The 16344-nt window shown below is 34.6% G+C and overlaps 1 protein-coding gene across 8 annotated transcripts in view; it reads left to right on the top strand.

Annotated features, from left to right (window-relative positions):
- LOC119644468 (dynamin) overlaps positions 1-16344 on the top strand; it is a 39162-nt gene that overhangs the window by 1594 nt on the left and 21224 nt on the right. For all 8 annotated transcript variants that reach the window (XM_038044078.1, XM_038044063.1, XM_038044036.1 and 5 more), the window contains exons 2-7: positions 11585-11658; positions 11725-12481; positions 12666-12782; positions 12888-13116; positions 13191-13348; positions 13420-13526. In XM_038044078.1, the coding sequence (XP_037900006.1) occupies positions 11585-11658; positions 11725-12481; positions 12666-12782; positions 12888-13116; positions 13191-13348; positions 13420-13526 (1442 nt within the window). The remainder of the gene's footprint in view (positions 1-11584; positions 11659-11724; positions 12482-12665; positions 12783-12887; positions 13117-13190; positions 13349-13419; positions 13527-16344) is intronic.

Below are 16344 nucleotides of genomic sequence, written 5' to 3'. Positions count from 1 at the left end.
GTTTTCGCAAATAGCACTCAGGTGTTGAAGTCTTTTTTTTTATTAAAACAGAAGTGTAAAAGAGATTCTTAAATATGCTTTTATAAACCGTCTCTGTTTGTTAAAAGTTCTTTCGACTTTATATAGGCAAATAAATATTTTTAAAAGCTGTTTTCATTTTTATCAGCAAATTTTTTTGCTGTTATAATAACGCAGTGTTTTTGAAAAATATTTTTGCAAAATGTTTTGTCTTTGACATATAAGTTTTCCTTAATTAATGCCTTTATTTTATGATACGAATTATTTTTGAGTATTGCAAAGATATTAATTGCTTTCGTAGAGTATTTTAAATCTACCATACTTCCCTTGACGGACATAAGATAATAATGCTTAAAGTTTGTTCTTTTTTAAAGGATTGCTTTCTAATTTCTCTTCGGGCGTTGATATATTTTCGGTTCCATTTTTCTCTTTTTAACATATATATATGTATTGTATATATTATATCATTATTTAGCGCACTCTTTCCAGTGTCTTCGTGTTCACTCCAAAACACAAATCTCTACGACTTTTCACATTTTGTGTTCACTCATTGAACACCTCGTCACAATTTTCTTTCGTCTTTTACACATATGTATACCAGAAATTTTTATATAATTGCGTGTGATAATGTTATCTATAATTCTCTTGCTTCTCTTTTTCATTGACCTATCCTGCGTAGCGTATTTCACTTCGATTGTATTCCGCTTCCTTCTTATAACGGTTGTTTTCTTTTATGTGCTTCATATGTGTTCTCTGCGCTTTTTGTTTTTTCAAAAGAACTTATCGTTCTTATTATTGTCATGCTTAAAAAAAGGGGTGTTATAAAAAGTTGAGTATATTTGTACCATCAGAAGGAAGTAGTAATGTATATATTTATTAAGATTTCTTACTATTTTATGTCGGTTACGTGTTGTCTATAAAATTGATTTTAAATTAAATTTACTACGTTTTTTTTTCCTACTTTTTATTTTGTCATTTTAATTGGCTTTAATCGACCCCCGTTTTTGATAAAGCAGCTAATTATGACTTGTTATAGCGTAGCGACATTTATTATGATTTTTTTTTTTCTTGATTATCCAAGCAAGCAAACAAATGAACGTTGCTTTTTTTTGTAATACATCCAAAAATTAGCGAAATAGATTTACAAACAGTTTTTCCTATTTCTTTGAATGATCGAGAAGAAAGGGAAAATTCAGAGTGCCCTTCGCCGTGGGTTGCATAGTTTTCAGAATCAATACAATCCAACCCAACCAGTGTCTGGTTTCATCTCATCATTCGTGAATGGAAACAATTTTTAATGCACTCATCCCCATCCTCCCGCTTTTTAAGTATACGAACTATTTCGAGATTTGTCCTTACTTTTGTAGCATCGAAAATGCTCGTCTGAATTGTGTCATCAGTCCTTGTCGGTAACATTTGTCATATATGTGTTAGGCGCTTCTAATATCTCCAAATATAAAGCAGGAATTTAAAACGATGAAAAATCCAATTTTTCTGAAAAGTCATCTCTTAACATCTCTAACTTTGTCTCGACGTTTCGAGCTTTGAACTTTGACAGCAAGGAAACCTGAGTTGTCGCAAGTAATACTAGCTATCCTCTCCCTGAAAGTTTTTAAAATTGATGCACAATTCTAATACATGCAAGGAAAACTATAATTGAAAGTTAGCGACACAAGTAAAAAAAAGGAAATGAGAGAAAGAAGACTATTGCCTCAGAAAAGAGTGCTATTCCATAATAAGTTCACTCCTATATTGCTTCGAAAATTAATGCCATTCCTTGTTAATGTCGTGATGTCAAGAGAAGTAATTTTTTTTTTTTTTAATGTTGGCAACATTGTTCGTTAAATTGTTGGCCGATCAGCGAGCATTTTCAGAAGAGATTTATTTGTTTGTTTTGTTATTGTATGACACAGGCATTTGGGGGATCCACCAGTGTCTGGTGCTCGTACTTTTTTCGAAATGACTTATTTAGTTATTTATTATTATTTATTAATGAAAGCCTGCACTTGTGTGCGTGTGACAAATGTTTTTAATTTTCGCAATGGACGTATAACGTAGTCTAAATAATATAAATAAGTGGTAGGCGTACATCTTTTACAGGATATATTTAAAATAGAACTTTCATAGCGAAGCAAAGTGTTCTGATACTCCATTAGAGTAGCAAATTGCAATCGGCTTCGAATTTTGCTTCTTCGTGACAGACAAAATTTAATTTTTAAAATAGCACAAACTTGAATAAACTAAGAATTCCTTCATCAAAATGAAACTCTCAATTACCTACAAATATGAATATTAATGGCTGCTTTCAATATGTTAAACTAAAGTGAAAGTTTACTAACGAGCTGAGTTCTTCACAGGCATTTTTAACTAGAAGTTAAATGACTTACCTTTCAATAACGTACGATTTGCTAATTGTTAATGAGATTATTCTGATTGACTTTTTGTCTATTGTTTATATTTTCCCCCATATTATTTTTCTTATTTCGTTTTATTAGCCGTATGATTATTTTCATCATCATTTGATTTGCTTTTATGTGATGATCTGTCAGTTAAACCACCATGTCGCGACGTCCGCAATTTAATTTAGAGTTAATGCTCTTAGCTTGCCGCATTCTATTCTCCAAGTCGTCTTATTTGATATCCAATTGATCGTATTTCGGTTACAAAAAACGAAGACTCCCCGTTATGGGGTCGACCATATATGTTTTAGAATGAATATATTCTTAGAGAGATGATATATCTTGATGTAAAGAATATACAGAAAAATATTCGACATGCTTTCGATCTTATATGTAGTAAGCAGAAAACGACAAAACAATTTAAAAAACAAAAATTTCTTCGTTTTTTATCTTTTGTCGTTCATAAGTAGAAAACGAAAACCGAAATTTTTTTTTTTTTTTCGTTGAAGAACAGAGGTGGTTTTAGGTCATGTTGCATTGTGGTCGCGTGTTTTAAACCAGTAAGACAAACCAACGGGCGGACATTATTATTATTATTTACGTGGGCAAAACGTACAGCGACCTAGAAGATTATTGTACTCGTCCATGATCCTGGCCGTCCGGATTAAGGATTTTTTATGAATCCCGCCCTCTTCTGTGGATCGGAGCACTTTAACGTGTCCGGCGGAGTAAAAAGCTCGCCAAACGCTTAATGTCTAATTCTGCCTAATCACCTCACATTCGCATAGAATATCATGGGACGTTTAACTCGTCCTTTGGCAAAATCTGCATGAGTCGGTATTAAACATACCCATGTCTTTTAGACGGTACCTGAGGGGATTATGACTCGTGTAGAAGCCGGTGGCTAAACGTAAATCGCTTCTTAGTTCCAGTAGTTAGTGTGCCGCTTTATTTTGTGCCCATTGGGATACCAGCCTGCCAATGTGGCTTCTTGATAAGTCACAGAACGGTTCAGGACCTACGGAGGCTCCTCGGACTCCCCTCCTAGCTAGGTAGTCAGCTCTTTCGTTGCCCTTAACATCCGAATGTCCAGGCACCCAAATGACGTGCACATCATTATGCTTACCTACCTTATTCAGCGTGTGAGGCCACTACCATACCAGCCTGGACATTATCATTCGCCTCCTTAGGGACCTTAAGGTCGCTTGGTTGTCGCAGTATATGCATATTCGCTGCATTTCTGCTGTACTGCTTTCTTAAGGATTCAGATGCACGTATGGTGATTGTGTAGACTTCTGCTTGGAATGTGGAGGAACTATCTCCCATTGGTATGGGCTTTTGAAAACTCGTACCACAAACCCGAGCCTCAGTTTTGCCATTTTAGAATTTTAAGTTAACACATCTGAATAACATTTTTCCTGTAAACAAAGTTTTCAAGGTTATAATCGTGATTTGCGGATATAGACGTGGCTAAATCAGTTTCAGTATGTACGCTGTTCAAGAATGGCGTTTCCGATGCTTATTACTATGCATTACGTTGTATTTGTATTGAGTAAGCTATGCAGTGCGAAGTGCGTGTTTACAATAGTTTCGTTTTTGTTTGTTCATTTTTTTTCTCCCATTGTAAGTACAGTCTGAATAGATTTACATATGCCAGCTCATCATATACAAGCTAAAATAATTAAATATCTTATAAAATCGATTAATTAATTTAATTGTCATCTCGCATTTCATTCTGGCTCATTTAATGCTTCATAATATTTCGTGTGTCCCCTTCAACGAAAGAGGAAAGGAAACTTAATCCGAATCGCTTTTAAATTTTTCATTTATTTTCATTTTTTTTTTGTTTTTTTTTTCCAAAAATACAAAACAAAAATAATGTGCCATGTAGAGTGATATTGTAAGCTTGTTAAACATTAGTTGACGATTTGCGATGATGCGCAGTAGACACTTATTTTGTGTGGATATGGATAAGGGACAATACTGGGTGCATATGCGATGTGGTTATCACAAAATTGATACTAAATGGCCATAATTTTTCTTGTCTCACTTTTTGCAAGATCAGTCGAGCAACCTACATTAGTGTTTTAATATTGATTACAACATTGAATGGCTCTGTGCTCTTTGATTATGCTGCCTAAATTGGAGTTAAGGGAAGGTAGCAAGGAAATTTAAAAGACGCGGGTTTAAAGCAGGCCATCATAGGAATGAGTAAGGTGTTATAAACGCACACCTAACTTATAAGTATGGCATATGGATTTATTGTAATTTCTAAAATTGAATTGAAATTTGGAATGAATATTTATGCGCTAATTAAGTGAAACCTTTCTGAGCGTATTAGTTGCAATGTCTAAGCATAAGCCCAAAATTTTCCGTGGTATTCCGGCTTACATACATGTTAAATATATAAAACGTCGTGTATTAAGCCAAAGTTAAAATTCAATAATCAACATGTATCGAGGTCTGCAAGTAAGAAAGGAAGGCGAGGCCGTCAATTTGATACCCACTTCGCTTAATTAATAATACATCATTTTTTGCGTAAAGGCATAATTTAAATGAAAATCCCATATTGGAGGATAACTAAACGTCCACGTGGTCTAAATTTAAAAAACTTAATTCGCTTGTCAAAGATTTTATTATTTTCCAGGCGCATTCGCCATAACAAGCGACAAATTAGGCTTTGTCGCTATGGAAGACTTTGCTTTCATGACGGTCCTTCTATATGTGGCGGTTTATAAAAACTAAATCTATATGATTCTTACTAAGGATAGATTGCAGTCATAAAAAATTAAAAATTAACATTTTTGACATATAAAGCCTTATTTTTCATTGGAAGTCTTGTGTGGGCTGGGATCCAAAAAATAGACGTACCTGATTCAAATTCGCTAAGGCTAATTTTTATGTCAAATTATTGCTAAGAATGAGTTTTTACATCAAAAACTATTAAAAATTAGGCCTTTTTACCAAAGATTATATCGCAAGAGGTTGAAAAGAATCTGCCTTCCGATCTAAAGTTTTCGCAGAATGGCGAAGCACCGTTATGAAGCGATTTTGGTCGCTGGGTGTTATATGGGGAGTTATATGGGGAATAGGCGTAAGATTGGGCCGATGCGAATCATTTTCAGTAGCGTTCATCCTTAAGTGAAAACATGTCACTGCACCGAATTTCATCAAAATATTGCAAAAATTGCCATCTACAGGTTGAGTGCAGGAATATATGAACAGACAAGCGTACCCGTGTAATAGATTGTAGGTGTTGCAATCATTCGCACAAACTTAATATACCCCATATGCAAAGCATAACAACAATTTGTATTTGTAAAGCCAGACTTCTAAGTTGCCCGCAGTGTATTACAAAGTTTTTTTAAATGTCGGTAACTCGTTTCGCAATTGCAACCTGGATATTGAATACAATTTTTTCATTAACAGACATTAACAGACGGACATATGGACAGAGAGGTAGGCTTAGACGTAATAAAAAGTGGGTCTATCTTAAGCTCTTCCGCGTTAATTTAATATATCACAAACAGTGTAGGGTATAAAAAGGGCGCATATTTTTGTTCTATTTTACTTTTTGCTTCTTTTCAGAAAGGTTGCAAGCATATGTGCTATATACGAAAAAAAAAACACCCTAATCCCTACTGTTTATCATAATACATCGAGTAAGTTTTTAGTGTTCTGAGACATTACTTGCCTGTTTTCAGTGCAAAATTAGTGAAAAGTAAAAGGTTTCCAGTCGTATAATGAAATATCAAAGCTTATGAAGAGCTTCTTCTTTTTTTTTTTTAAGTTGAATATGTTCGTTAATATATGTTTACATGTGAAAACTGAAAACTTCATGCTTTAAAATACAAAGTAATCGGCTATGTCTTTTCAAGTGAAAACGTTTTTATGAATATTAAAAAAAGGTGGCATAAGGAAAATGGGGGTGCGGAAATTTTCGAAAATCTCACTTACAAAATGGTCTTTGTTCGAGGGGACACTGGAGCGGATGAAATCAAGATTGTAATCGAATTCGAGTAGAATTTTATGGTCATACACTTCGGACCTGACGTCACGTTGATGTTTTTAAGATAATTTGCAAATTCTTCTTCTTTCAAGTCCTAAACGAAATTTGATAACTTCGGTAGATCGATATTGTCTAGGTGCGCGTTCTTTTATACGGTTTGAGCTTATACGAGTTCTTGGAACATATACATATATACACATAAATAATATATACGCATGTTTGTTGTTGTCGTTTGATTGGCCTACGCATCAACGGAACGTATTTTATTATTCGATGATAATGATTATCGATAATTAATTTATCTGAGATTGACTTATATTATTGCTATCGCACATGTTTTATTTTTTTTAAGTCTTTCCTTAAATCGCATTACATTCAAAATATAAACAACAGCCACACATACCAATACAAATAGATTCACATTTTTGTTTTATTTTATTTATTTATTTATTTATTTATTTTTTTTTGTTTGAATGACTGCCGTGTAAGAGTATGTGTGTTATACGATGACGATGACGATGACGACGATGTACACTCTAGGTCTTTTGCATTTTCTTTTATGTTTTGTTAATGACTCTTAGCTTGGCTTTTGTTTTGTTCGCTTTATATTGTATATGTGTGCGTGTATGTGTTTGCGTATGTTTATATATTGTACATATTTCTATGGTTAAGCTATTATTATTATTATTATTATTATGTGCACATCAATATTATTTCATTAGTTAGCACTTTTCCATTACCTTGAGTTATGCAACATGCACTTATCTTTCATAGTAATGAAAATGAGGTAAAATAACGTATGAATGGATGAATGAATTGAATGAATGGTTTTAATGATAAATGTACAAGAAATTAAAGGCTAAAGAGCATGAAAACATAAACAAAATATAAACTAGATAGATTGTAGATATTTATGCTTGAAAGGAAGTAAAACGTTCTTTTACAATATTCGGTGACGACGGCAGTGCAACAATTGTGAAACGAGTCACCGACATTCATTATAACAAACAGTTTCTCCATATATATACATACATACATATATAATATATCACTTTTAAAAAAATTTGTAATATACTGCAGGCAACTGAAAAGTCAGGCTTTAAATAGAAATTGTTTTTATAACCTACACGACTTGTGATACTATTGGCTATATTAGGTTGACGCGAATGGTTGCAGCACCTAGGAGGACTTGAAACAAATCCGTCGTTTATTACAATGATACGCTTGTCTGTCCGTCTGTCCGTCTGTCCCTATATTTCGGCAAACAACTTACATATCACAATTTTCGAAATATTTTGATGAAAGTTGATGCAGTGACGTTTCTTGTGCCAAAGACGAACGCTGTGCGAAATGGCCCGGATAGACCCATTTTTTTCGACCACGCTTCATGTAAGACCTTATAAGAAAAAATGTTGTAATTTTTAAAATTTCCCGACAGATCTCACAACATAATAGTATTTTGTCATTCTGAATTGGCGTACAAACTTTAGGTGGGATGAGGAGATTTGTTTTAACTCCTTGCCATATAACCGTTCCGTAAGGAAACTGAATCTTTGTATGGCGAAAAGGCCGAAATTTCAATACTTCTTGATGAAATCTTGATTAAATAACAATTATTTGACATAAAAATTAACCGAATTTGGCGAATATGGACTAGGCAAGTCTATTTTTTGTTTTTTTAACGCATATTAACGCATATAAGAGTTGTAATGAAAAATATAGCTTCACATGTCAAAAGGTGTTAAGTTTTTACTATTTTATGATGGCAATCATAGGATATTTGTGCCACATATGTGTATATTTTTGATTGCACCATATTTAGTTCTAATCAAAGCAAACCAACTATGACGACTAAGCCTAATTTATGACTTGTTACGACGGAGGCAATTGGAAAGTAATAAGATCTTTGATAAGTAAATTAAGTTTTCTAAATACAGATCACCACGTTGACGTTTGAGTATCCTTCACTATGAGGAGTTTTGGTGAAAATTATGCATATACATGAAGATAATATAAAATTTTTAATGTATTATTAATTGAGCGTACTGGCATAGGGGCGGCCTTGCCCGTCTATAGAATTTTTAATATTTTTTTATTTGCAGATATCACTTTTTTCCCGTCATCTTCATCTCCTTCTTTGCGTTGGAAAGCGTTAGGAATATACTCTCCTCGCCTTTTTTTAATTCGTTTCGATTGCCGTCAATTGACAAGTATGCATGTACTCAGATAATAGATGTGTCATATTGAAATATTTAGGCGAATTGGTCAGAGAGTTTGCATTTAAGATTTAATTAATTTACGAAGCGACAGATTCGTGCGTAAATACTCGTTAGATTGCGCGTCTTAGCTATTGTCCACATCATGTAGGGGAATATTTTAAGTTTTTAGGCACAGAACAGAGCAAGTGTACAGATGTCTCTCTAGGTGCTTAACATGGATACCTGCCGTGAAGGCTTAACCCCACGGTGACCGATGGCACACGGAATGTGAAAACGCACACTCAGCGCCCCGAGAAAATTCTCGAGTTCCAGTGAGGATACGTATATGGGCGTATCTCCCCCTCTGGGGAGGGCGAGGCCTACCTAAAACCTCTGTCTTTCTTTGGATCAGACACCCGGTTGCTATGCAACTCCACACCGAGCGGAGGCTCTTCCCGCGATTTGGGCCAACCACAGCCACCACGAAACTCCCGCAATGGGCCGTTCCCGCTTCAGGTTGCTTCAGGGGCTCCTGTCACCCGTGGTACCGGATATAAAGAGAAATATAAGTTATGAAAGAAGAGTATGAAAGCCTCCGGTCAGACTTAGCATCAGGTCCCATACGACCTGAAACTCGGTACGGGATAGTATCTGCAGATGAAACTGCAGCGATAGAGGGACCAGTCAATACAATGCGCATGGGCATTGCATTCTCACTGGGCGGAGGAAGCCTATCCCAACCTCTTTCGTTTAATGAGGGAAACGATACCCTATGGAGATAAGTGAGCAAAGCTCAAACCGAGTTCAAACCACCATAGCAGTGCAAGGAAACGTGGAAACGGATTTCCACCACAATGCTATACCAGATAGGGGAGAAGTCTCTGGCAAGACTTATAGAGCCCCATGCGGCCCACCCCCAGTCAGTCAGTGAGTCAAGTAACTATGGATAACACGTCATAGCAGAGCTTAAACACGGTTATCCAAATCTCGTCGAATTAGCCGGCGAGAGGAAGTGTACAGTGAAAATGTAAATGTCCTTTTCTTAAAGGTATCTTTACCATCGCCAATGACATCACATACGAACTACAAGCCTTTGTACGATTCTATGCATCAACGCGTGTGTGTAAAAATACACACAAATTCTTTACTATGCAAACATACGTTTCGCTTTATACTCCTTTCTTTGGCGATTCGCTTTAAAATTTTATCTATTTTAAGAAGACATGAACACATAAAGAACTCGAATAAAAATAAGAAAGTGTTGTTGATTTCTCTCTTTATCGCACTTGCAAGCTATTGTAAATTTAATCGAAATGATGTCCGTTGTAGAAAATGTCAGAAGTTCGTGACATTAAAGAGGAAGGGAAAAAAAACTGAATAATATATTAAATAAATTAAAAGTTAGACATTTGCACTCTTAAGGACAAGACGGGCGATGTGTTTGGGGAACGATAGGAAAGTTTCTGTTCAGTTGATGTCATCACCGATAGATATGCAAGTAAACGTTGATAGCAAAATGTTGTATACATTATTCACCTTAGGATAAATTGTGATGCTTTACGACGAACTTGTTGTTTTTTTTTTTTTTTTTTGCCTTGCCCACCACCCAGTGCGATACTAAATTTGTCAAATATTTTTAATGCATTAGAGATTGTGTAAAATGTGTTTATGTGTACATTGGGCAGAGTGGGTAACCGAATATTGTACTTGATGAGAATATGGAATCATCATCATTATTTGTTGCTCTTAGGTTATATTTATTTTAATTTTCTAGTACGAAACCTATAAACCTGTCAGGGAGAATGGGGATAGTTTTAAACAAATTCCACAATATATGGTCATAAGATCTGTTCGATTTTTCAGGTAGATGCTGTTTTTATATTAAGAAAAAACTTTATATAAAGAGACTTCATCATGGATGCAGTGATATAAGACCTCCACATGCCTTTAAAGAAAATCAAAAAATTTTAATTGTTGACCTATGGAATACTCTTGCTGCGCCTATGGAATACTTCAAATTTATGGTACCTATTTAATAAATGATCGATAGTAAACGATATAGTCATGTGCCTTAGTATTCGAATACAAAAAATTTGAAAAAAGCTTGCATATACGGTGTGTACCGTCTTGCAAAATATTGATGGATCTAATTAGAAAGCTGGCCAAGTGGAAGTGCGAAAGCGAATTATAGACTCTCTTACTAGATTCCGCTTTAAGTTCAATATTTTTTTTAGCGTGTTCTAAAGCTTTCCAAAATATTTATCTATTTGTCTAGTACAGCTTCCGCTTATATATAAGTAGAGAAGAGCTTGGAGTTTACAAAATATTTCAAGTAGGTTTGACAGCCAGAAGAGGAGGGGACCAGGTCGGGATTACAGATTACAATTAATAAAATGGAAATTTTTTTCTTTCCCTGCTGCTAAACAACTTATTTCCAGTTTTTTTTTTGGTTTGACGGTAATTAATAATAAAAACAATATCTTTTGTAGATCGTAGATGCGTCTCAATTTGATTCGTGGCTATTGCGGTTACCTTGAATGCTCTGATCTTAGCCAACTGGGTTTTGGTCGTTCCGTTGCTAGTTCGTTGTAGTTGTTTAGAGTCATTATCAAAACAACGTTTAAAATATACTTAAGCTTTTCAAAATGGATCCAAAGATTGATTAAGAATATTCCGTTCAGTCATTAAAATCGTCGAATTGCATTAGAACGACACAAAGTTAAAATGGTTTTTGCAAATAACTCTTGCTGAACACATTAAACGAGTTGTGGGTAGCACTAATGATTTCGTTAAAGATCGTCCGTTTTTTATGAGTAATCGTCCCAGGTATAGGAATAGTTTTTTCTGAAAATGAATGAATTGATTAGGTATTTAAAATAAAAAGCTTCACCGATTGCAGAATACATTATATAACGTTACCTAATGCTATTGATGTTTTTACCTTTTAAATTTTATTTTAGAGATTTTTTGCCACGTGGCTCAGGTATTGTCACCAGACGTCCCTTAATTTTGCAGTTAATACATGGCATCACCGGTGAGTGTTGTTTATTTTCGTTTATAATTTTCTTATTCATTTGTTTATTTATTTTGTTTTAATTAGAATATGGAGAATTTTTGCATTGTAAGGGTAAGAAATTTACCAATTTCGATGAGATACGCAAGGAAATCGAAGACGAAACGGACCGTGTTACGGGTAGTAATAAGGGAATTTCCAACATTCCAATTAATTTGCGGGTATATTCACCGCATGTCCTAAATCTGACGTTGATTGATTTACCCGGACTAACGAAAGTGGCGATTGGCGATCAACCGGTCGATATTGAACAGCAAATTAAAAATATGATTTTTCAATTTATTCGCAAGGAGACATGTTTGATATTGGCCGTTACACCGGCTAATACAGATTTGGCTAATTCGGATGCTTTAAAGCTGGCCAAGGAAGTAGATCCGCAGGGTGTCCGCACTATTGGCGTTATTACAAAATTGGATTTGATGGATGAGGGCACTGATGCGCGAGACATATTGGAAAATAAATTGCTACCTTTGCGGCGAGGTTATATCGGTGTGGTAAATCGCTCCCAAAAAGATATAGAGGGTCGGAAAGATATCCATCAGGCTTTGGCGGCGGAAAGGAAATTCTTCTTAAGCCATCCTTCGTATAGGCATATAGCAGATCGTTTGGGTACACCTTATTTGCAGAGAGTGTTAAATCAACAACTTACCAATCATATACGAGATACATTGCCCGGCTTGCGGGACAAACTGCAAAAACAAATGTTGACTTTAGAAAAGGAGGTCGAAGAATATAAGCATTTCCAACCAGGGGATACTAGCATTAAAACAAAAGCCATGTTACAGTAAGTAATAAAAGGAAGATGATGCATGAGAACAGAGGAGTTTCCAGCAGCAAAAAAAAAAAATAAATAAATAAAAAATAAATAAATAAATAAATAAAAAAAAAAAGAAAAGAAAAGAAAAGAAAAAAAAGAAAAGAGAAAAGCTTCAAATTTTTTTTTCTATTTCGTTACTTTTGTTCACTAGAATGATACAACAATTACAAAGTGATTTTGAGCGTACTATTGAGGGTTCCGGTTCAGCATTGGTTAATACTAACGAATTATCGGGTGGTGCTAAAATCAATCGTATATTCCATGAACGGTATGCTTATGATTTTTAAAAGCCATTAAAAGAACGAAAAAATGCAGAAAAAATAGTAGTTGAGGGTATTTTTTATTTTTTTTGTGTTAATGTTTTTTTTTTTAGTTTACGTTTTGAAATTGTTAAAATGGCCTGTGACGAAAAAGAATTACGTCGAGAAATCTCATTTGCCATACGAAATATTCATGGTATACGTGTGGGTTTGTTTACCCCCGATATGGCGTTTGAGGCCATTGTTAAACGTCAAATTGCACAATTAAAAGAACCGGTCATTAAATGTGTCGATCTGGTGGTACAAGAACTATCAGCTGTGGTACGCAGCTGTACAGATAAGGTATTTACTTGAATAGGAGAGGGGTCAATGTGTAAAGAAAGATTTCAAATATAACGTTAACGTTTTGCTCTTAGATGGCCCGTTATCCACGTTTACGTGAGGAAACCGAACGGATAATTACAACTCATATACGGGAAAGGGAACAAAGGTGCAAAGAACAAATTCTTTTGTTAATCGATTTCGAGCTAGCATACATGAATACCAACCATGAAGATTTTATAGGCTTTGCCAAGTAAGTTGCATTATTTTGAAATATTTTTTATTTATTTAATTGCTGAATTTTGCTTTCCTGTGAACTTTTAGTGCTCAAAACAAATCCGAGAATGCCAACAAAACTGGCGCTCGTCAATTGGGCAATCAAGTGATTCGCAAAGGTCACATGGTTATACAAAATTTAGGCATTATGAAAGGTAATCAAGTATTCAAGTATTCAAGTATACATCCATATCAATATAGACACTCGTACAATATCCCACCCATGTCAATTTAATCAAATACTAACGAACTAACATAACATTTAATTTATAGTGCTAGAAAATTGTTAGGATCACCTTTGTTTTTTTTTTCAATTATCCTTAAGAATGATATTAAATTAATTAACTCTCAAGTTTTTAAATTATTTTACTTGTCTCCTTTTATGTTGAGCATGCCGTTAAAAATTTTTCCAAATTTTCTTTTTTTTATTTTTCTTTATTTTTTTCAGAATTCTCGTCTTATTTTGGTTGGTTTCATATATGTATTTTTTCCGTTTTTCTTTTCATTCATTTTTGTAGCTTTTGTGCATTTTATACGCACTCTTGGTTCGTATATTCAAGCGCCTCCCTTTTATTTTTGTTTATAAGTTACAAGCATCTACTGTTTCGATTAACATTATTTTGTGTGGTTATGATTTACATTTGTGTATGTGCATTATATGTTCACTTTTCGTTTTTTAAATTTCGCTTGATTTTTTCAATTAATACTACATATCTTATGCTGGTTAATAATGAAGAACTTTAAAAAATGAAAATAAAAATAAAACAGAAGAAGAAGAACAGAAACATGACAGTCGCTATATTTAAACTAGTAATTTAAGTTGCGTGCGTGCTTTAGGTAGCAATTGCACTACTTCCCAGTTGAACTAGCTTTCAGTTCGAGACACAATATCCGAAAGCTTTCGCTTTTTTTAGTTGCTCCTCTTTTTCTTAAGGAGAAAGAAAGTTGCGCGATAGAGGCTCGAAATACATAACAAATAACTAATTGGTTTTTTATTCTCCTAAGAGCTTTTACCGCAAGGAAACTTTCTTTTGTTGTATCTGCCGCTGGATCACTACCATCGTTATAGTGCAATCAAATTGTTTATTTGTTATTCGCAGCGATCAATTCAAAGATGCAAAAGCTTAAAATATTTGATTAAGTTGAGATTTAATGAAGTGCAGAACGTTGACCAAGCAACCAATGATTTTCTGGTTTTGAAACTCTTATTCTCCTCTTATTTATCTACTATTGCTTTGGCAATTTTCAATATAGAACTTTAGTTCCGATATTATATTAAGAAATATATATATATTTCATATATTCTAAGAGTAATGAGAATTTCCATGTGAAAGTCCTCGGTACGGCTTCTCTCTATCGTTCATAATTTCTGTCCGGAAAAATACTGAGAATTTTATATTAAACAGAAAAAAAGAAAAAAAAAAAAATCGGTTTTAATCGTTGTAGCAGTGCAGTGTTTCTAGATAGTTAAGCGATTATCTTATCAAAATCGTATATGCCAAACAAGCGAACTTTGTTTTTCTACGTGCACTGTAGATAAAACGATTACACAAAGCAATTCTTGATTGTGAAATGTTTTCATCGGGTTTTCAGATTCGAAACAGTAGAATAGATGCAAACCAATTAAGGACGGCCATTAAATGGTTGAAGATCTGCCTTATTCTTTTTGGTCGTAAACGTCAACATGAAGAAATAAAGGGAAAATCGAAAACGGAATCGAAAGAATGGTTCCATCAAATTATGATTCAAGCTTGACGTAACTAATGACTGCATTCGTTGCATTTTAGTTAATAGTTTAGAGTAGTGTAATCTGTTCTATTTCCTTTTCTTGTTGGGAAGGAACTCGATTTTCAAACTTCGTAGGGATTTTTTCTTTCTTAAAAACTCGAATGCGATGATACTTATCTGGTGTACAAGACTTAAACACGGATTTGAGAAACATATATCCGTCAACAAGCGTCACACGCGCATAAGTGATACGTTGAAAAAGTGCATCGTAACGAGTACGCGCGGACAACACTAGATTTTTGTTTTCATTTCACTAAAACTGTTGCTGAACCTATATACCGATTACTTCGAGAAGGTTATTATGAACATGATTCATCGCAAGATACTTGTGAGCGGTGATATAGGCATTTCAAAATTGATTGATTTCGATGTGGCAGGTAAGCCACACGTAAAATTCTCGAACAGGTACCAAGACGACGGAGAACCGCTAGCTTCGTTAAATGAATGTGTTGCGTGGACGCAAAAACGACTTACAAAGCAATTAAGCGTTAATCGAAAAGTAGTTTACAAGCGATCCTGAGGGTCGCCAAATAGGTACAGCATAAGCCACGTGAACCAAAGGCAGATAGATGGAATGGATGAAATTTTGGTCGAAAGACATAAATGATAATACTGGGAATGAATCTTGAGCTCTCCCTTCTACACTTCTACTAATATTAAATTAAACTTAAGAAGATGTTGCGCTCAACATTTGGTTAGACCAGAAGGCTGTGGTTTATTATGAGCTCCTAAAGTTTGTTGAATTAGTTGCCGAGAACTGATCGGCTTATACCGTCATCTATTCAAGAAACGACTAGCACATTAAGAAGGTTCCTGGGACGATGGTTCATCACACACAAGAAGGCCACGACAGATTGAAAGCATTCAACTAGTAATTACCTCTTGTTCGCACTCATGAGTCAAACACTTGATGAGCGGCGACGAAGATGTAAACAGAACTAAATCTATCGATAAATTGTCCGAAAAATGGTAATAATGTGTAACTTAGTGATGGAGGATTGTTCGAATGAGCCACTTTTAAGGATTCTTCTGAATTTAACAAAATCCCGTTTCAGTCTTGTACACCCGATCCAATGTCTATACAAATCTATGATTCGAAACATTACGTTCTTCGATTATTCAAAGGAGAAAGAGAGGCGAAAGTCTAAAAACTCCATATTTCTTTACGCTATACATCTTGTTTAG

This window comes from Glossina fuscipes, unplaced genomic scaffold (genome assembly GCF_014805625.2).
Source record: "Glossina fuscipes isolate IAEA_lab_2018 unplaced genomic scaffold, Yale_Gfus_2 0, whole genome shotgun sequence".
NCBI classification, from domain to species: domain Eukaryota; kingdom Metazoa; phylum Arthropoda; class Insecta; order Diptera; family Glossinidae; genus Glossina; species Glossina fuscipes.
Note: the sequence above shows the minus strand (reverse complement) of the source record. Positions and strands in the feature narration are given on the sequence as shown.